The sequence below is a fragment of the Carassius carassius genome, chromosome 14 (genome assembly GCF_963082965.1).
Source record: "Carassius carassius chromosome 14, fCarCar2.1, whole genome shotgun sequence".
Classification (NCBI taxonomy): Eukaryota; Metazoa; Chordata; class Actinopteri; order Cypriniformes; family Cyprinidae; genus Carassius; species Carassius carassius.
In genome coordinates this window covers 31,152,586-31,173,882 of record NC_081768.1, presented here as the reverse complement: position 1 = coordinate 31,173,882, position 21,297 = coordinate 31,152,586, and the positions used below count along the sequence as shown (strand labels likewise).

The window sequence follows — 21,297 nt, the reverse complement described above, 5'->3', positions numbered from 1 at the left end:
GGTCTGTATTAGGACAAATGCAACGGCATACAGTGTATTACATACAATATAATATGGTTTCGTTTTTTTCTCAGGGGACATGAGGCAGATTCTGAGAGAGAAACAAAGAAACTGGCCTAAAGAGACATGTGTCTGCCAAAGAGATTAAAAAAAAAACTTTTGTTCTTAATGTATGCTGCTTGGAATATTTTCGGTTTTGTGTACAAACAGATACCTTTTTCCAAAGTAGCTCCCTGTCAAAATAAAGGACAGGTAATGAATAACAAAGTATGTGCATGTCAGAATGCATGCAAAGGATTTTAAAATATAAACAAAAAATATACTTGTGACAAATATAGGCCTAATATGTGAGAATATATAATATTAAATATTTTAACTACAGTGCTTTTCTTTAATTTTCCCCAACTGCAGTAGTCAAATGTAACACATTGGCGAGGCAAAGTTGACGGCTATTTGCGAAAATGTGCTTTGATGCATTTGTTTGATAACGTGTGGTTAAAGTGCCCCTTAGTGGTCAAAAGCTGCAAATGCACTTTGCAGACGCGGCGGCGGTAAAAAGCACACTCTGGTTGGCCACCTACTGTAGCTTGTTTTCATGTCTGTTACTATCTGTGTGTCCTTGGAATGATTACATGCTCTAGACTGCATTTGCTCCAGCAGTATAAACACAGACGTGTAAATGCTGCTGCTAATATGCTTAATATTTCACTCAAACTGCTAACATTACACTTATTTTACCTTGTTTATAGTTGCTCATTTTTTAATTCTATTAGACAAACCATGTAATAAACACAGCAATATGGATTAAAAGAGCATTCACAAGAGCAACATCTTAGATGTTGATTTCAGACGTTTCTAAAGTGCGCTGTCACTGTTACAGCAAATACTGCCAAGTATTTGAATGTTGATCAGCGAGCTCATTGGCTACAGATACAGGAGAGAACCAATCAGCTGTGCCATGTGATAATGATGTCATAATGTCATACTTAGTTCGATCTATCGGACTGAGCCATCTAGAGTTTTATGCCAGAACTTTGTATTCGTCTGGTTGACAAATTGGCCAAAATGTCCTTGATTAATCAGTTGTACTGACCATGAACTTTAGTTCACTTGGGACAGTATTCCAATTTCCTCCAGCCAGTCCAACTCATTTGTGACTAATTGGTTGAATGGTTTATGGCACTGAATGAGCCTTGAGAATCCATGGAATTATGCCATCTTTAAAAACAATCACCATCTTTTTCAAAACACTGCTTTCAACTAAAAGAGGAAAACTTTTTTCTATGTAAATATCATATGATAGGATATGCTCACCTCTGCAGCCTCTTGCACTAAATATAGGGTCATCTAACCCCAAAACTCAGGCAAGATGGCCCATATGTGCCTCTTCACCTATTTTACAGTATTCATTTTATATATATATATATATATATATATATATATATATATATATATATATATATATATATATATATATATAAAAATCAGTTACACTAAAGAGTACTTCATAAAATATATGTCTGTCTTTAGTAATATGTGGATTTATTTATTATTTAGGGACTGTGTTTAACTGTGATCTGGGCTGTCCCACAGGCAAAGGACCTGAGACCATATTTGCTGGTCAGAATCTGAATGATAATGAGTGGCACACAGTACGAGTGAGCAGGAGAGGAAAGAGTCTGAAGCTGTCTGTGGATGACTTGGCCACTGTGGAAGGTATTCTAATGCATGCAACCTGAAATAAATTATTATGTGAATTATATAAAACCCCCTATTGTGGTTTATTACACTGTAATAATTTAGGCTAGTTCACACTGCCACAACAAACGACAGCGAACGAGTCTGCAGTTATTGGGCAGTCAGAGGTGACAGATTTAGCAGACAATCAGAGTTTATGATGGACACAGACACAGGTTATTTTTTAGCTTCAGACTACTATTCCATCCAGGCAGAGTATATCAGATATCTTCAAGAAACAACTGAAAAATCTTATTTTCCATGATCATCTAACTGCCTCCTCCTCAAAAAAAAAAAAATAATAATAATTATACCCCTCCACTTTTTCTGTTTTCTTACTATCCTTATCCCTTCCTGTCCTAGCTTTTACTACTTTGAACGATGACTGAAACCTTGTATAACAGGCACTTCTTAAGTTTATTGCCATCTAATGGTAAATGGCTTGTTGTGTTCCCCAATTGTAAGTCGCTTAGGATAAAAGCATCTGCCAAATGAATAAATGTATATATGGTTGAGATTTTGTGCTGATTTTAGTACACACATTGTTTTCATTTGTATTGCATCTTATAGTAATGAGTCAAGTTCAGCAGTGTAGCATATAATAATGTTCAGGATGACCTGAAAGTGGATAGTGTGAAAGTCATTTTAGTGTATTCCAGCTTTTAAAGGATCTACTGAACTTTCAAATCTTTACAAACACAACATATGCAGAATCATGTCATGTTGCTATAAAAGATGCATGACAAATGGAAACAGTGTGTGTTATAAAAAACTCCCCTAAACTGCAAATCTTGGCAAAAGTCAGGTAGTGTGTTCCAGCTTTAGTTGCCATGTTCTAGTACATTGTTAGAGTATCCACAATGGGAGCTACATATTCTGACTATTTATGTAGTTGAACATTTACATCCTTTTGTGCAGTTGTAATATTATGTTATGTGTTGTATATCTGATTGATGTTATATGAGATTACTTATATATAAGTTTATGGAGCATGGGGGTGAATTAGTTAATCATCTACCAATGTGCTTCAGTTCACAGGAGTTCATTCATTCTTCTGCTTCAGTTTATGGAGTTCAAACAGTGTTTTTTTTTGGGGGGGGGCATATTCATTCTAGATGTATCTTTTTCAAAATATTGACAATCCATTATTAATAATCTGGCAGGGCTGTTCTTTCATTGTCATACGTTTGTGAACAATTTAGTAAGCATTGGTTAGATGTTCTGAAAATCCTAATTCAGCGTGTCAACAATGGCTGGCATTTTTATAATTTATTTTAAATCTCTCATTATTCTATATAACCTCCACATCTACCAAATCTTCAATAGTTTTATCAACTTGTTTTCTTTCAATTGGTACAGGTTCATTTTGGAGCTGATTGATCATAGGACTTATTGATCAGAGCTTATACTCTTCAGTTTTTGGGTAAAAAAAATTATTATTATTTGATTATTTGAGGTACGCAAGCTCAGATCAGTGAGGCCCAGAATCAATCAGCTTCATAAAAGAAATACAATACCTGCAGTAATTAAAGTAGAACTTATATTTTCTGGAAAAAGAAAAACCCCTATAGGGGTCAAAACTACTGGAACACCACAGGATGAATTATCTCATACGCATAGAATGAAGCCAAATCCATTTGGACCTAGTCTTCCAATCATTCTGTCTGGAAAACACCTATTAAAACATCTATTAGTGTGGCGTATAACAGTAACTTCACCTCTGTGTGTGTGTGTGTGTATAGTGGAGCTCCCTGACTCCAACACCAAGAGCAGATGAGAGGACAGATCTAGTTGGAGATTGTTGGGATAATATGAACTGGCCTTTTTATGATATACATGAAATTAACCTAACATTGTTCTCAACACTATGCCATGAAACAGGAGAGATACCAGGTGACCACACACAGCTGGAGTTTTATAACATCGAGACAGGGATCCTTACAGAGAAACGCTACCTGCCCATCTCGCCCTCCAACTTCATTGGGAATCTCCAGAGCCTGATGTTTAATGGCAAGTCATACATCGACCTCTGCATAAACGGAGACATCGACTATTGCGAAGTCAACGCCATGATCGGATTCAAGAACATCATTGCAGATCCAGTGACCTTCAGGTCCTGCTCAAGCTATCTGTCTCTGAGCACACTGCAGGCGTACTACTCCATGCACCTGTTCTTCCAGTTCAAGACCACCTCATCAGACGGACTCATCCTGTTCAACACTGGAGATGGAAATGACTTCCTCGCTGTAGAGCTGGTTAAGGGGTACGTTACGGACAGACAGACATTGTGATATTATTTGTCAGGGGTTTTCATTTAGATAACAAAGACACTGAGAAAGTATTGAGCTGGTTATAGAAAAATACAAATGTAAAAGCTTGTAATATAGTTGATGGCATAGCTATTACTTCAATTTTGAAAAAAAAAAGAAAGAAAATATTTTGTTATTTTTCCTTAAAAAAAACTGTTAATTTATTATAATGTATATTGAAGTATAATCTAAATCTTCTGTATTTGTATATGTGATCCACTTAATTAAATTTCATGATATCTTTGTTTAGCTTCCTGCATTACATCTCAGACTTGGGAAACGGTGCGTATCTCATCAAGGGAAACTCAAACAAGCCTCTTAATGACAACCAATGGCACAATGTCATCATCTCCAGAGACACAAATAACCTGCACACTGTCAAAATTGACACCAAAATCACCACCCAGACCACCGTTGGGGCCAAAAATCTAGACTTAAAAGGTATATTACACATTAATACTATTTTAACTTGCCAATAACCTTGCCCTGCTGCCTTTTTTGTGACAAAGGTGATGAAATATTTGTTTTATGGATTAAAAATAATTTGTTAGCACTAGATTATGGGACACTATTCACTACTAACTAGTTGCTTATTAGCATGCATATTACTAGCATATTGGCAGTTTATTAGTACAACTTCTATTGTACACATCAATGCCTTATTTGGGATGGCTAAATCCTTTAACCAGAACCAGTACCTAAAAATAGCTACTACAACAGCTACCTTACTTCCTGTCAGTTAGCAGCTATTGTTGCTCTGTTTGCAGGTGATCTTTATATTGGTGGTGTTCCTGAGGAGATATACAAAGAGTTGCCCAAGTTAGTTCATGCAAAAGAAGGATTTCAAGGCTGTCTGGCATCTGTGGATCTAAACGGCCGTTTGCCAGACCTGATGTCTGAAGCGCTGCTCTGTGTTGGACAGATTGAGAGAGGATGTGAAGGTGATAACACATTTCTTACTTTTCAATAGAAACACTGAATTCTTGATGATACAAGATCTGATTACTCTGGCAGTTTTTTATTTATTTATTTATTTATTTATTTTTATGCAAGACTTGTTACATATTAATTCAAAGCTGTACAATATTGAACTATACATATTTTCATATTGTAATATACAACATAAGCTACATACTGTAAATATTTAACATAAATAAGCTTTCATAAAGACTGGATTAAAAGAGAATTTAGATTTTGAATTTCCTGATAACATGCCATTGATATCAGCAATATTTAACCTTATCAAAAGGAGTGGCCATTTGCATTAAGAGCAAATAGCTTTAGGTGTAAATGAATGAATGAATGAATGAATGAATGAATGAATGCCTTTTTCAGTTCATTATTGACATTTACCTTAACTGGCTTACTAAGTATACTGTGGTAATCATTTCACTCCTAGTATTGTTGCTGTTGTCAAAAGATTTGTTGTGTCTGTCATGTCGTAGATGTTTGTTGTCTCCTGCAAATGCAGCAGTTTTCAGCATCTGCTGGAAACACTTTTGAATAGATAGCATAATTTCTGCTGTTGCTGCATGAAATCTACTTTTCATACACCATGTTATGCCCCAAACGACATGAATATTTCATACTGTTTCCATCACACACCTGTTTTACATAAATGACATGTTGACCTTTGTCTTGGCAGCTGCTTTGTCCTCATACAGTATCTGGTGCTTCTCATTTCATTACTGGCGCATCCTCATTTGCTTTCTTTGTGTCCTCTCTTCTCTCCTCGTAAGATTCAAGGGCAGAATATAAGGAAACAAGGTGGAGGATTCGAAGAGAAATGTTTAGAATAAATCGGAATATCCTTGCTCACAATGTGACAGGATTACGCTCAAGGGAGCTGCATTTATGTTGTTAATTAAGAATTTCATAATAAGAAAGAATAAAGCAAGTGCTTTATTGGTTATAGAGAACCAATCAGAGCACTTTTGAGGATGAAATTAAAAGTTTACAAGATCTTCAAATCTTTGATCAAGTTTTGCTTGAGACAGCTGCCCCATTTTTAAATATGCTAATAATGTATATCTCAGATAACCCCACCTCTAAATAAATCTGAACTGCGTTTGATTGCTTTTAATGGAAATTAGATGCAGAAGAAAGTGTAGTGTAGACAAGGGTGCTTCTCAATTCCCTAATGAAACTGCCTAGTTTCATCACTCCTCCATCTCATCCTGTGACCCAGAAAGTGATAAAACTCTGCCTTCATGAATGATGTGCAAGTTGTCTAATTTTACCATAAGAATGAGAGGATATAGGGCAGAGGACTCATCCTGAGCAGCTTCCTTTATGCATCCTTTATGGAGGAAGTCTTTGTAGTGAACATCATATTCTAAGGCATTCAAAAGATAAATTGAGTGTCTTCATGGCACTGGATGCTGGACTGGTTTCTTTTGTCATTTTGTCTGATTTAAGCAGACAGTGGATGGCTAGATATAATGCTTTGACTGCTACGTTCATTCACTCACTCATTAGCAAAACAATAATCCAGCTACACGTGCAATGCAGCTCGCAGTCACTGTGTGGGTTGATAAGGTAAAACTCTGGACAATTTTTCTTGCGTGCACCCATTTTTAATGCGTCTTGACTGTCGTGCAGTCTGACATTAATGACAACTGAGATCCCACAGTGTGACATGATCATCATGTTCGTACAGTCCTAAAGGACTTTGAAAAAATTGCGCAGTGTGAGCCCCGGCTTAAGTCAGTAGCTGCTGGAATGTTAATGTTTAGCCTCTATGGGTTTGCAAATAAAAAATATAAAAACGTGGATGTCTTCTTAATACACTTGATGAAGGCCAAGGGATGAAATCATACACTGAACAAAATTATAAACACACACTTTTGTTTCTGCCCCAATTTTTCATGAGCTGAACTCAAAGATCTAAAACTTTTTCTATGTACACAAAAGGTCTATTTCATTCAAATAATGTTCACAAATCTGTCTAAATCTGTGTTCGTGAGCACTTCTCCTTTGCCGAGATAATCCATCCACCTCACAGGTGTGGTATATCAAGATGCTGATTAGACAGCATGGTTACTGCACAGGTGTGTCTTTGGCTGGCCACAATAAAATGCTGTAATGCTCAGCCCAGAGGACTGGGTTTCTAAAATTGAAATGGGGTCTGACTTTTCTGTGTGAAACTTAAAACGTGTTAAAAGAATGACATAAAACAGAAATACGGATAATAAGAATAATGTATTTACAGGTTCACAATAAAAGACTTCAAAACAACACTATAAAACCAGGTAAACTCAGACTGTTAAAAGAATACAGGTATTTTGTCCATATCCTAAAAACAGTTCAAGAATCCCAGTGTGTCGTTGAGTCCCAATCTGAGTGTCCACCTGTGTATATACAATCCAAGTTGCTGCAAGTGATCCGGAAAGGTAAGTCCAATGAAAAAGTAACTCCACTGTCCGTGTGTGAGTGGAAGCTGTGAATGGCCTCATTGTTTGTTTGCCATGCTGCTCTTCTTATAGTGCTCCTGCCAATCATACGGTTCTTAAAGACACACACACACTAAGTGTCTAAGTGGTTAAGAGGCGTAAAATGGACATAAGAAGCATGAAAACCAATTAAAACTCTATAATACATAAAATCAATGTAATAAATAGAGCGTTAAAACATGTCCCTTGTGTGACAGTGTCACAAGCCCTCTCTAAAATGTGCAGTTTTATCACAGTGTAGTTTATAAAATGTGCAGCACAGTGCCACAGATGTCGCAAATTTTGAGGGAGTGTGCAAGTGGCATGCTGACTGCAGGAATGTCCACCAGAGCCGTTGCCCATGAATTGAATGTTCATTTCTCTACCATAAGCCATCTCCAAAGGCGTTTCAGAGAATTTGGTAGTACATCCAACCTGACTCACAAGCGCAGACCACGTGTAACCACACCAGCCCAGGACCTCCACATCCAGCATCTTCACCTCAAAGATCGTCTGAGACCAACCACCCGGACAGCTGCTGCAACAATCGGTTTGCATTACCAAAGAATTTCTGCACAAGCTGTCAGAAACTGTCTCAGGGAAGCTCATCTGCTGCTCGTCGTCCTCATCAGGGTCTCAACCTGACTGCAGTTCACATCGTAACCGACTTGTGTGGGCAAATGCTCACATTCAATGGCATCTGGGACTTTGGAGAGGTGTTCTCTTCATGGTTGAATCACGGTTTTCAGTGTACAGGGCAGACAGCGTGTATGACGTTGTGTGGGTGAGCGGTTTACTGATGTCAATGTTGTGGATCGAGTGGCCCATGATGGTGGTGGGGTTATGCTATGGGTAGGCTATGTTATGGACAACGAACACAGGTGCATTTTACTGATGGCATTTTGAATGTACAGAGATACTGTGATGAGATCATGAGGCCCATTGTTGTGCCATTCACCGGACATGTCACCCATTGAGCATGTTTGGGATGCACAGCCATTGAAGAGGAGTGGACCAACATCCCGCAGGCCACAATCAACAAACTGATCAACTCTATGCGAAGGAGATGTGTTGCACTGCCATGGCCGTAGCCAGCTATGAGGTCACCGAGGTCCAGACCTCTGTAAATTTTTCATGTTTGAAAATAAAATTTGTTCTCTGATTGACTAATTTGCTGCTAGACTCCTTATATGAATGTCTACATGTATAATTCAGAATGTTTAGCGTCCGTGGTATGAAAATAATTGCTGCGAGATGCTTCCGAAGTGAACGAGTCTTCAGAGAGATGTTAGCGAGAGCGCCAGACGCAGCCTCCGTGTTGCCAGATCAAGCTATTATAAGCATTTTATCTATTTATTAGATATCTAATTTCCAAAATATTTTAAATAATTTCAGTTTATTTTATTTATAAGTTTTTGTTTATTTTAATAGCAACTGGCAACACTGCATCGCCGGCATTAGTCTGGCAGTTATCAAAAAAGGCAGTGGCTAAGTACAAATAGCAGCATTTTTTTGTGATATGCTTTTTACTAAGTGCAAATATCTATAGATTCTATTTATACTATGTTAAAATAGCAGGATTTTCTGCTATTTATACTATTTACTGCAAATAGTGGCAATTACAGTATCTGCACCTCAGTATTGCAGTACATTATAAAACAGCATGTAATAATAACTTATTGAATGTAAATTTAATGGATGCCACCTTATTAGGACAATAAAGCCCTCCCTACACCTACCCTTAACTTTTTGATAATTTACTTAATTTTCATTGAAAATAAATGGTTTTCTGATGTGATTTGAAATTTGAAAAGAGAGAAAAAATTTCGCCAAAAGGTGGATATGAACCCGGGTCGATCACATCAAAATATGTATAACACATGTTTCACTTTCTGCACCACTGGAGCTGTTGATCAAAACTTGTCTTTTGTAATCATGACTTTCCGAAAATAACACATTTGGTGGGCAACGTATATTTGTATAAATAATAAACAACTGAAATAATTATCCACCCCATAGATATAGCATTAACAATCTTTGATGCAATAAATAGGGTATGATTTAAAAATGAGCATCCCTCCAAAAACACCTACATTTCTGTCTCTTTTCAAGTGTTAGTGTATATAATTAGTTGTATTTATAGGGGTTATTATAACACAATTCTATAATAAGGGGGTTATTATAGAACCCCCCTGGACCTCACTAATTTTCAAAGCCTGGCTACGGCCATGTGCACTGCATGATGCAAATGGTGGTCACACCAGATACTGACTGGTTTTTGGACCCCCTGGATCCCCCAATACAGTAAAACTGCACATTTTAGAGTGGCCTTTTATTGTGGCCAGCCAAAGACACACCTGTGCAGTAATCATGCTGTCTAATCAGCATCTTGATATGCCACACCTGTGAGGTGGATGGATTATCTCAGCAAAGGAGAAGTGCTCACGAACACAGATTTAGACAGATTTGAGAACAATATTTGAGAGAAATAGGCCTTTTGTGTACATAGCAAAAGTCTTAGATCTTTGAGTCCAGCTCATGAAAAATTTAAATAATATCTCTGTAGTCAAAGACGTTTGAAAATATAGCCCAAACAAGCATTTTCCAATCTGCTAGATTAAGGAAGGCAGTGGTATTAAACCCATTGTGATGTTCTGCGTAGAAACTGCTCTCTTATGCACACTCCACATGTTGTTACATATTAAATATTGTTACAGTTATGTCAACAGAGATGACCTGACAGCGCAGAAGCTTTTGCATGAGATTTGAATTCTCAGCTGTACGATGACCTCATGCATAATAAAGTGCAGTGATTCGATCATAAAAGTTCATTCCCATGAATAATACTGAAATATGCTTGGAAAACTGATGACGTAGACGTGTGCACTCCAGCCACGACTGCCAATCACCACTCCAGATTAACACATATACGTCACTTTTTACACTTTTGACACTTCACTGGTGAACCCACAATGCCTTCAGAGGACTCAAAAGCTACTTCTGGCATCCCAAAATAACCATCAAATTTATGAACATGAATTAAATATATGAAAATGGTAAATGGACTGCATTTATATAGCGCTTTCACACCACATGGCCATCCAAAGCGCTTTACAAGTTGCCTCACATTCACCCATTCACACACTCATTCACACACCGACTGCGGTGTCAGCCATTCAAGGCACATCCAGCTCATCGGGAGCAGCTGGGGTTAGGTGTCTTGCTCAAGGACACCTCGACACTTGTTCAGGTGGAGCCGGGGATTGAACCACCAACCTTCCGGTTTGTAGACAACCTATAGAACCACTGAGCCACTGCCGCCCCAAAACATACATAATTTACATATTTGAGAGTTCTGTGCCACTTTACGACGTGTGTGTGTGTTAGGAGTCTCGAAGCGCAATAGAGTTGCAATTAAATGAGCAATCTTAAAATTAAGAATTGAATAAAAACTAAATATTGCAATGAATAACCTAAATTTGTTTAATTTTAAAAATAGTGTTCCATTAAGTATTTCATATTATTGTTTAAATCATTGACTGTATTGGACAGCTTTGTGTGCCATATGAGGCCTGTATGTTTGACACCCCTTTTTTAGGAAATGCAAAGGTGTCCCTGGGAAAGTTGGTACCTGACAAAGTACTTGTAAAATAATGAAATTTGAGCTTCAAAATACCTTCACGCTGTGTGAGGAACTCTTGTGGTGTGAGTGACCCCTCATGAGTGAGAGCAATAATAACCCTGTTAAAAGAATGTGACATAGTGAGCAGTGTAGAGATAACTTGGCTCTGGTGGTGTCTCTCTCTGATCCTCATGATGACGGTGTTCCTGCAGGACCCAGCACTACCTGTCAGGAGGATTCGTGTGCTAACCAGGGGGTTTGTATTCAGCAGTGGGAGGGCTTCACCTGCGACTGCAGCATGACCACATACGGAGGACCTCTGTGTAATGATGGTAAGTCAGAATTTTTGCATCCTGTTTTAAAAAGTGCATCAGGAAGCCTGGTAACACTGAAATCATACTTAACAACAGCGGTTCAGCGTGGTCCTAATGGTGAGGTGAACATGGCCATGCTGGTGTGTGTTGGCCCTATTCAATGCTTCTGTGGGTAAAGTGTGCTGAAATTCTCATGAAATTTGTGGGGTTGTGTGTATGTCTGTGTGCATGTAATCTTTATTTGTAATACTGTAGGTGTGCTCAAAACACTATTACGACATAATTCTGAACTTGGTATAATTCTTTAGCATTCATGTCTTTGTTTTTGGGCAATTTTAATACTTTTTCTCTGGTACCCTATATTTCTGACTATTCCATCGTATACCAAATATTGTTTGTAAGATTTCAAAGAACATTGAGAGTCACATTTGATAGAGCAAATTGACTGTAGATGGATTTCCTTCCAGTCTCAGTGTGTCACAGCACTGCTGCGTGTTCTGTCACCACTTGAGGGCACTCGCATGAAGCACTTCCCGATGAACTGACAGCCTGTCTTTCTGCAGCCTTCATGCTGGAGCTGCTCTTGTGTATCTTGTATCTCAGGTCTTCATTAGTTAATGACTTTAACCTCACTCAATTATGCACTCCAGATTAAACACCTACTTGAAAGTATGGAGTGTTGATGCTGCATGGGCAGAAGTATTCAATGACTGAATAACCAGGTGTAAGATCAAAGGTAAATAAACGGATTGATTACATTAGTTTTTAAAGCCAATAGTGGTGGAAAAGCCATGTGCTGATGGAAATGAAGAAGTACTTTACTGCATTTGCCTTCCTGTGTTCGACGGCCACTTCTGGTTAATGAGGATCGCATCTCTTACTTTTATCATATTCTTTGTTACTGAGCACATGCATTTACATAAATATTTGCATTTACGTATATATCTTTGTTCTTCAAATCATCTCTGGTATTTATTTATTTTTTCATGAATAGTGTATGTGTATTATAATGCTTAAGTATATAAATGAAATATTTATATATCAGGGCATCCCCAGGCCCAGGGATGCACTCGCACCCTTGCTTTTCAACAGGGGAAACGCAGCTAATCAGTGGTCAGAGGTCAGAGGTCAGAGAAGCATTCATCATGCCTCAGAGTAAGGAAGGGTGAGGATTTCCTTGTGAACTTCCTCACACTAGCTATGTTTACGTGCAAATAATCTGTTTGCAAGTAATGACCTCAAAAAATCCATCTGAGCTTGATCCGAATAAAATTTGTATTTGATTAAAGAAGATCTTAAAAATCATAATCAGATTACAAGTACAGTTTTAGCCATGTAAACTGTTGAATTGACTGCTTTCTTAATCAGATTGCACACATTCATAGTGTCACGTTCACATACATCTAATGAATGCGTGAGTATAGATGTATACTGTAAACCCAACCAAACACGTCTCAATTCCCCCTTGCTGCACAGCGCAATTACATTCAGGGCACCAGTTTATATAATTTTTTATTTTTTTTAATTGCAAATGTGGGCTTTGCTTTCATCGGCATCGGTCACATCTGCACAGGGAGACATGCCTGCACACAAATCCACATTTATCAGCCCTTTTCTTTGTGTGTGCTTCTTTTTCCTGGTGGCTGAATGAGCAACTTCATCCCAAAGGATGGCACTGGAGGGCCAAGTCCGCCTGCACAGACGGCTCTTTATGTGCAGTGCAGATGCAGTGTGCTCGCTGCTACTGACGTCACCTGGTGTTGGGCAGCAGATGGAGCATCTGGAGAGACGTATGGCACAAAGTCTCTTTCAAGTTGGAGCGAGCAAGAAGTGTCTCCGAAGAAACTCTTCGCTCTATTTATAGGAAGAGAGAGGGATGAATCCAGACTCAGAGAGATAAAATAGTTTTAACTGGAGGTGCCAGAGGAAAGTGAGATATTTATGATTTTAATATTATTATTATTATTATTTTTTACAACAGAGTGATGGGAAAATAGCCTACAGAAAAAAAGCGCACATCCCAGTTTCTCCATTTATGCAGTGTGTTGCTCTGCGGTGTTTGCTGTGTTTTGGCTGAACATTTGCATAGCAGTGCTCTCGCGCCCTGATTCCACCGCTAGCGCTCCCCCTCCCTCTCTTTTCTCCTCCCCCCCCTTTTTTTTCCTTCCGACCGCTTACTCTCTCTTGCACAGCCTCCGGAGCTGCTCTGCAGCTTGCGCAGGTGTGTGGAGGGATCTCTCTCTCTCCATGGAGAACAAGAAACATTGTCCTCGAGAAAGAGTGTAAATGAAGCTCTCACCATCTGTTGGAGGCTCTCAGCCAGCTGTGGATGGATTTCTTGGGATTTCTCCTCCTAATAGAAAGACTGAAGACAATATTCAGCCCCAAAACAGCAGGAATTCTGATTTCAGAGAATGCCTTCGAATTCAGGAAGCACCTGATTTCTTGCATGTGCTGATACCACAGGAGATATATGTCAGTGTTTTTGTGGGATGTTTCAGTCATTGTCATGATTTCAGGCTACTGGGAATAATGGTGAAGTAACTGATTTTTCGGTTCATAAATTCAAATACTCTTTCCTGCTTCATCAAACGATGGATTTTATGTTAAACTGCTTGGATTTAAGATTAAATCCCTGAGGACAAACAGACAAGGACTGGGTGTACTTTATCTGGGCTTACTGATTTCTGGATTTCAAGTGCTTCTTCTTTAAGAAGGTTTGTGTAAGTGAGCAGTATGGGCAGGCAGGTGTGCTGAAGTGTATGTGTGTCTTGACATTCTCTCGTTCTGGGAAGATGTTGGGTGGCTGGAGGCTGGTGGACTGGCAGTCCTGCTCTGAGACCCTCTTTCGGGGTCTGGCCTCAGCTGCCTGCCTCACCCTGTACCTCACAGCTCTCTCACTGGGCATCGCATCCAGCTCGGAGACCCCCGCGAGGACATATCAAACACACATCACCCATGCAGGCGAGAACCATCATGTGCCTAGCACTATTAACAGATCACCTGGATCTCTGCGAGCAGGACATGGTGGGTAGCAGACAACACACAATCCATTAAACATGTAAAGTAAACAGTGAAACTTAAATTCTTAAAAGGGCATTTGCAATGCTAGATTTGTTTCTTGTTCAGCACTTCAGATCCTAGATCTTGTTAAGACTAGCCTCATCTCTCAGTATCTGCATCAGCACATTTCTCTCTGGATCAGATTATAACACATCCATAGAGTCACACATTGCAACCCAGGCTTAGATGGAAGGGAGTTATATGAGCATTTGAGCTGTTTTGATATTTTGATCTCTTATCAGAGTGACACCAAAAATAATTTTAACAAATTTTTCTGTGCCATTAGATGCAAAAAAAAAAAAAAAATACAAATTTGCAAACAAATGATGCTAGATCCATTCTCTAAACTAAATTCTAAGCTATGTTTGCTTTCCAACTGGTGTCAAATAGATTTTTGGCACAGGTGTGAAGTCCATTTATACAGTTCACACATTTTCCCTGAGTGTAGTTTATTACATTAATTATGGCGAACATGGTTCAGTATTTGTTGGAAATTAGTTTTGAGATGTCTGCTGGGATGATGCTTTCATGCGTTATAAATCGAAATTATGATATGACTGTAACTGAAAGAATAAATGCATTTTTGGTCTTAAATTTGCCTTTTTTGCACACACACACACACACACACACACACACACACACACACACACACACACACACACATTCATTGTAAAAACTGCACACATCTCTGAGAAACATGTTGTGTTGTGGTGTCAGGTGGATTAGACGTGCTGTAATCTGATTGGAAAGAAGTGTTTTAAAATCTTGCTGAAATGGCAAATCAACCAATTAATTCACTCCACTGGAGTGCGTTCATTTAATGGTTTTTATACCAAGAAAATCATATTTTACTGCTTTCCCTAACCCTAACGCAACCCCTAAACAACTTTCTACAGTTCTTTGGGGAAAAATAAGAATAATAAGCCATTTAGTTTACAGTGGAAGAAACACATAACAGTTTTACTGCCAAAAGCATAAACTTGCGAGTAGTATAATCAAAATAACATTTTTTCTGATTCTGACAGCAGAGCAACACTCATTCATAAAATATATATATATATATATATATATATATATATATAAACTCTGATTATAGTCTCTTTCAAGGAAGTAAACAATAAGAAAAGAATTACAACTCCACTGTGCATGTCTGGTCCTGAAAACTTCTGATTATTATATCCCACAACTGTCAAAACAAATTGAGAAGTGCATTCTTTTTTAGTCTAACTAAAAAGATATAAGTGAACAATAAATCATACTGGCTCTTTAAATAAGCCAACAAGGTTTCTTCAAAACATCAAATGTTTGCCTGAAGCCATTTATCCAGATGTGTACCATTATCTTGTAGACGCTGAGTGCCTAATATCTGCTATGGGTCACTATTGAGCGGATCCTGCTGTTGTTTTGAATAAGCTTGACAATGCAGTGGAAATGTTCCAGGAACAAAGATGCCATTTCCCAAAGCAATAAATATCATTATGTGCATCTGTCTGTGTCTGGGAGTTGTGATATATGGAAGGTGAAGAGTAATATGACTGAAACAGAATAAAATCAGCAGCTATGCTCTGGTGAGGCATGTAGGATGGGTGAGATATTACTGATTGAGTTTCTTGAGGAGGTTAAGCCGGTTATGGTGTCAGCAATTTTCTTGTGCCTTAGAATTCAACCGGTTGTTTTTGCTGCTGTGCTTTGTAAACTTCTCTGTGAATATCCAATGTCATGAATGGCTAATATATTCAACTTTAAAATCACATGATAACATTCTCGTTTTCAGTCTAAGTTTATTTGCTGATGCTCCATCCTTCAGACCTTTTGCATTACATTGAGACATGCATAAAATAAGTGAAGCTGAAATGTGCCACTTAAAAGGTAAGAGTCAGATTTAAATACATAGTTAAAAAATGTAATAAAGTTACCACTTGTTTCTAATGTTTGGATCCTTCAGAAGACATGCAGAATGGGAGGTGCTATAACACAGCTAGAAACAGTACAAGGTTTTACAAGCTATAAATAAGCCGATCTTGGTGAGACAGCATTATCTAATGGCAAAAAGGGGCACAAAAATACCTGTAAGAAGTAGTCAGCATTGTCACTGCTCTTTTTTCTGCTGATGCAAAATCCAGTACCTTGCAGCGGTGTAGCGGTGTGTGAGGAAGCCGCGCTCTAATCCACACTAATAGGATTGTGGGGGATTCACCCCACCCCCTGTCTCCTCAACACATGTCTGCAAGCTTTCACCACTGCTGGCAAACACTGATAATATATACAAATGTCAAAAACACCCCCAAAACTGACTCAAATTTATGACTCTAGCATAAATATCAAATACATCTCTTTCAAATCAACATATTTCCTTTGATGTGTGCTCATTTTTTGTGCAGGTTAGGTAGCTATAATTTAGTTCCCTATCGAAACGTCACTCGTAATGTGTTTGCTCAAGACGCTATGGGAAAAAGCCCTTTTTCTCCTAACCTGAAGCCTTTTTTATCAGTCACGCAGTGTATCTGCATGGCCATTGATTCGTGCAGTGAATTAAAAATGAAACAATGGTTCCCCTGCCGCTATCCGGCGACATTCTAAAATAGATTTTCTAAAAGAGCAAATTAGCGTTGTCTCCCCTGCACACTGATGACGGCCACAGCTAGTGCGTTTCCTGCCAGAACATCAGTCTCGCCTCGCTGTGTTCTCAGATCGCTTTCTTTCAGAGAGCGACTCCACCCCTCGTGCCCTCCCATTTTCTTCCAGGAGACTGTGACGAAAAAACAGCGAGGCAGAGGATTCCCTCACTCGGATGTGAGTGAGCTCACGTCGGCTCAGATCCCATGTGCCTCGCTCTCACAACACAGAGAGGTTTCCCCAATGCTCTTCACTCAGCCTGACCAGTGTCCCTCTGCCAGTGTAAACAATGTGGTCTTGTTTGGGGGTAGTGACAACAAACTGCCCAATAACAGCAGACCCCTCACCAGCGTTGTTCTCCGTTCTTCCCCAAGGTCCACGACGATCTCACCAGGTTGTGGCGCACCCATACTCTGCTATTCTAACTCGTACTTCCGCTTCATCCACCCTCACTTTGGTCGACGCCGCCAAAGAAAAGGGATACAAGAAGCTGTCTCCCCTGGACGAGTCAATGGCCAAGCATCTTTGCCCACCCCTTGCCATCAGCTGGAAAGCAAAGGCCACCCACCCGTCCAGGCGGTGTAGGACCACTTCAGCTCTGGACAGCCGACCTCGGCACTCAATTCTATGGCAATCCTCCAGGTCTTTCAGGCCAAACTCCTTTCCTGTATGGACAATGAAGCTCAGGGAGCTGAGGAGTGCAACAGACTTGGCTTTTCTGCGCTACCAAGACCACCACCCAAGTAATCGGGGAGATCCATGGCTAGCCTTGTGGTGCTTGAGTGCCACTTGTGGCTCACCTTGACGGAGATCAAGGAGGCCGACAGGGTACCCTTACTTGACACCCCAATCTCCCCTGCTGGCCTCTTCAGACCTGTGGTTGAGGGTTTTGCGGAGTGCTTCACAGAGACACAAAAGTCGTCTCAGGCCATGAGACACTCCTACCAAAGCGCTTCCGCTCATCTACTGATCCTAGTTGCCCTAAGCCTACATCAATTCAGCAGCCTGCAAAACCTGCACCAACCATTCCCGCCGCTCAGAGGTGATGAATCTATTGGCAAAAGGAGCTGTCCAACCATCGTCCTCCGGCCCATCCTCAATCTCAGACACCTCAAATGTACCCTCATGGAGAGGTCATTAAGGATGACTATGCTGAGGACTGGCTCTCTTCTCTGGATCTGAAAGATGCATATTTTCACATCCAGATTGCCCCCCATCACAGACAATTCTTGAGATTCGTCTTTGAGTGAGTGGCTTATCAATATACGGCCCTTTCCTTTTGGACTGTCTCTGGCTCCTCACACTTTTATGAAGTGCATGGACAAGGCTGAGGCAGATGTGAATACGCATTCTCAACTACCTCAATGACTGGCTCATTTTGGCCAGGTCGGAGGCAGAACTGATGTCTCACAGGACCCTCCTTCTCAACCACTTAGAGTGCCTTGGATTCAGGTTCAATTTTGCCAAGAGCATGCTGTAGCAGCTCCTTTGCCCATTCCGCTGAGACGCGATCTCCTTTCTCAAGTGAACAGGACAGTATGGCACCCACAACCCGATCTGTGAGCTCTGCATCTTTGGCTGCTTAACCAGAGTCTGCAAGCCTCCCAGGGTGTGTGTTAAACACTATTTCAGAGGCTAGAGCCCAGTCCACAAGATGCCTCTACATTTACTACAAGCTACATTTACTAATGCACAGATGCAAAAAAAAAAAAAAAAAATGCCTTTGGCATTGTCTGGATTTCTACATCATTTACTCATGATTAAATGTAAATGTGATCCAATATAAGTCAAAGTAAAAAATATATAAAAACACAATGTAACTAAAAACACAGAAGTGACTTTTAAAACTGTCATTGAACATGTCCAAAAGCTAACTGGAGTCAGATGTTCCAGTGAAGGAGAAAAGATTAGAAGTATAGGTTGCACAAGTGTTCTGCCCTTGCAATAAAGGCACACATAGCATAGATGCTGTTCGATCAAGAAAGATTGATTAGTGTCAACAATTCTTGGATTACAAAAACTTATACATGACCTTAGACTATGCATTTTTAGAGATGTACAAAGCTACTGTAATGATACATCAACTTTTTTTCCAGACGTGTCCTAGTGGGGATTTCTAAATTGCCTAACATGTCCCAGTTTTGGCTTTATTTTCCTATTGATATGCTCTCTACAGTTCTCATATATTGTATGTATGACCATTCTCTGTTGATTTTGCTTCCTCGCATGCCATGATTGGTTGATTATGTTCAGTGCCTGCACATTACTGGTCAACCTGTTTAGCAGTTATTACCTTAAGCAGGTATAAAAACAATAGCAAAGCAATACCAAAACCATTTTAGGTAATTTAGAAATCCCGACCAGGACATGTCTGGGGAAAAGTGGATGTATGGTTACGTGAACAAAGCTGGTAAAGGCATTGCTAAATAATTGGGTGTTCATCAATCTGTACCACCAAATTTTAAACAGAATTGTAGAGAGGAATGGATCAAAATTCATCCTCAACTTCATGCAAGTCTTTTAATCAGCTATATAAAACATTTGGCAGCCGCTGTTGCTGCTAAAGGAGGAACTACAAGTCACATGGCAGGGGAAAGGGATATCTGCTTTTAATCAGCTCCCTAGTTAATGAATCAATATGTTGTGTACATGAATTCAGGCACTCACAAAGACTCTGATTCACTACACTTTGGGACACTGATGACTCAGTTTCCGCCAACATAATCATTTTCAACATAATAATTACGTAGGCTACATCTAACATTAATCCAGATACATTTAAAAACACATCTTTTTCTCTGAGTTTTGACCTTCTGTCCAGACTGAGAGAGTGATTTGTTTTATTTTTTCTCTCTCTCACCCATCTAGCGTGTGTAACAACATGTTTATGTTGACCAAGGGTGTGTTGAACACTGGGTAGAGTGCAATTTAGTTTGTTTATTATGTATAATGTATATTGTGAGCAGGGCAGTGATAGCCGCTCTTTGTATTATATGTATTTAGCATGTTATTGTGTTAAGCAGCAGCTATACTGTGTGTCTAAAACAAATTTCCTTTGGGACAATAAAGCTTATCTTATCGTATCTTATCTTATCTTATCTTATCTTATCTTATCTTATCTTATCTTATCTTATCTTATCTTATCTTATCTTATCTTATCTTATCTTATCTTATCTTATCCTGTGAAAGTGGAACTGTTTGAAGATGCTCTACCAAGTGGATAAATTTATCTACGATACATATGTCGCTATCTATATTTATACCGATATTGTGCTTGTTATGTGCTATTCACTTTAGCACTGTTGCCGTAACTTTGCACACTCGTCCTGAAAAGATTACAGAAAATGTACTTGAAATTGTTGTTCTGCACTAAAAGGGCAGTTGTGTTTTAGACCACATATATAATGGTCACTAAGTGTGACCTGGGCAAGTAATATTTTGCTAAATAAAATGCCATAAGAATAGCTTGAGAACTTTATTATGTTTCTACCATCTGTATCATCTCTGAACTTTAACATCTGCAGTAATGTTAAATTAGCATTTTTTCAATAATTTTCCAATTTTCAGTGTGGATGAGAAAATTTTAGAAAAATATTCAAAATGCTAGTATAATTGTTTTATTTCAGATATAAGAACTGTATGATCTGCCTTCTGCATATCTAATGTTACAAATGATTACGTCTGTGACATAATAGGTTCATTCACTAAGCATGCGTTTGCACAAATTTGTGTGAGAAAGCTGCATATGAATGGTTTCACAAACAAATTATAGTTCACTCTTCATACTCTAAATTTAAGAAAAATATAGGAACAGCTGAAAGCACACTTTATAAAACACCTTAATAATAATAATAATAACAATAATTATATATATATATATATATATATATATATATATATATATATATATATATATATATATATATATATAATCTGCGTGTCATCTATAACTTCTAATGTATTATTATTATTATTGCATCCAACTTAGTGTCAAGTTTTTGATGTTTGACTACCAAATCAAATATAGCATCTATAAATCTACTGCATCATCTCTTGTTTTTATGGAGTCTGCTTCTGGAGTATATGTCTGCCCAAGGAGATCTGCCAATGCACAAGAGTCTCTTTTCTTCTTGGATGGGGGTCCAGAGTCCTCAGCTGGTTCTGCTTGGCCTCTGCATTTATTGGTCCACTCTGTTGAGAAAACA

General features: G+C 38.9%; 1 protein-coding gene across 5 annotated transcripts in view; it reads left to right on the top strand.

The window, feature by feature from the left end:
- The window catches only part of LOC132157484 (neurexin-1a-like), a 157,941-nt gene that overhangs the window by 92,411 nt on the left and 44,233 nt on the right, over nucleotides 1–21,297 (top strand). For 4 of the 5 annotated variants that reach the window (XM_059566845.1, XM_059566841.1, XM_059566842.1 and 1 more), the window contains 5 exons: nucleotides 1,594–1,716; nucleotides 3,619–4,000; nucleotides 4,297–4,487; nucleotides 4,814–4,987; nucleotides 11,312–11,431. In XM_059566845.1, the coding sequence (XP_059422828.1) occupies nucleotides 1,594–1,716; nucleotides 3,619–4,000; nucleotides 4,297–4,487; nucleotides 4,814–4,987; nucleotides 11,312–11,431 (990 nt within the window). Of the gene's footprint in view, nucleotides 1–1,593; nucleotides 1,717–3,618; nucleotides 4,001–4,296; nucleotides 4,488–4,813; nucleotides 4,988–11,311; nucleotides 11,432–13,626; nucleotides 14,441–21,297 lie in introns of those variants that run through there. The other variant, XM_059566844.1, reaches the window with a different exon arrangement.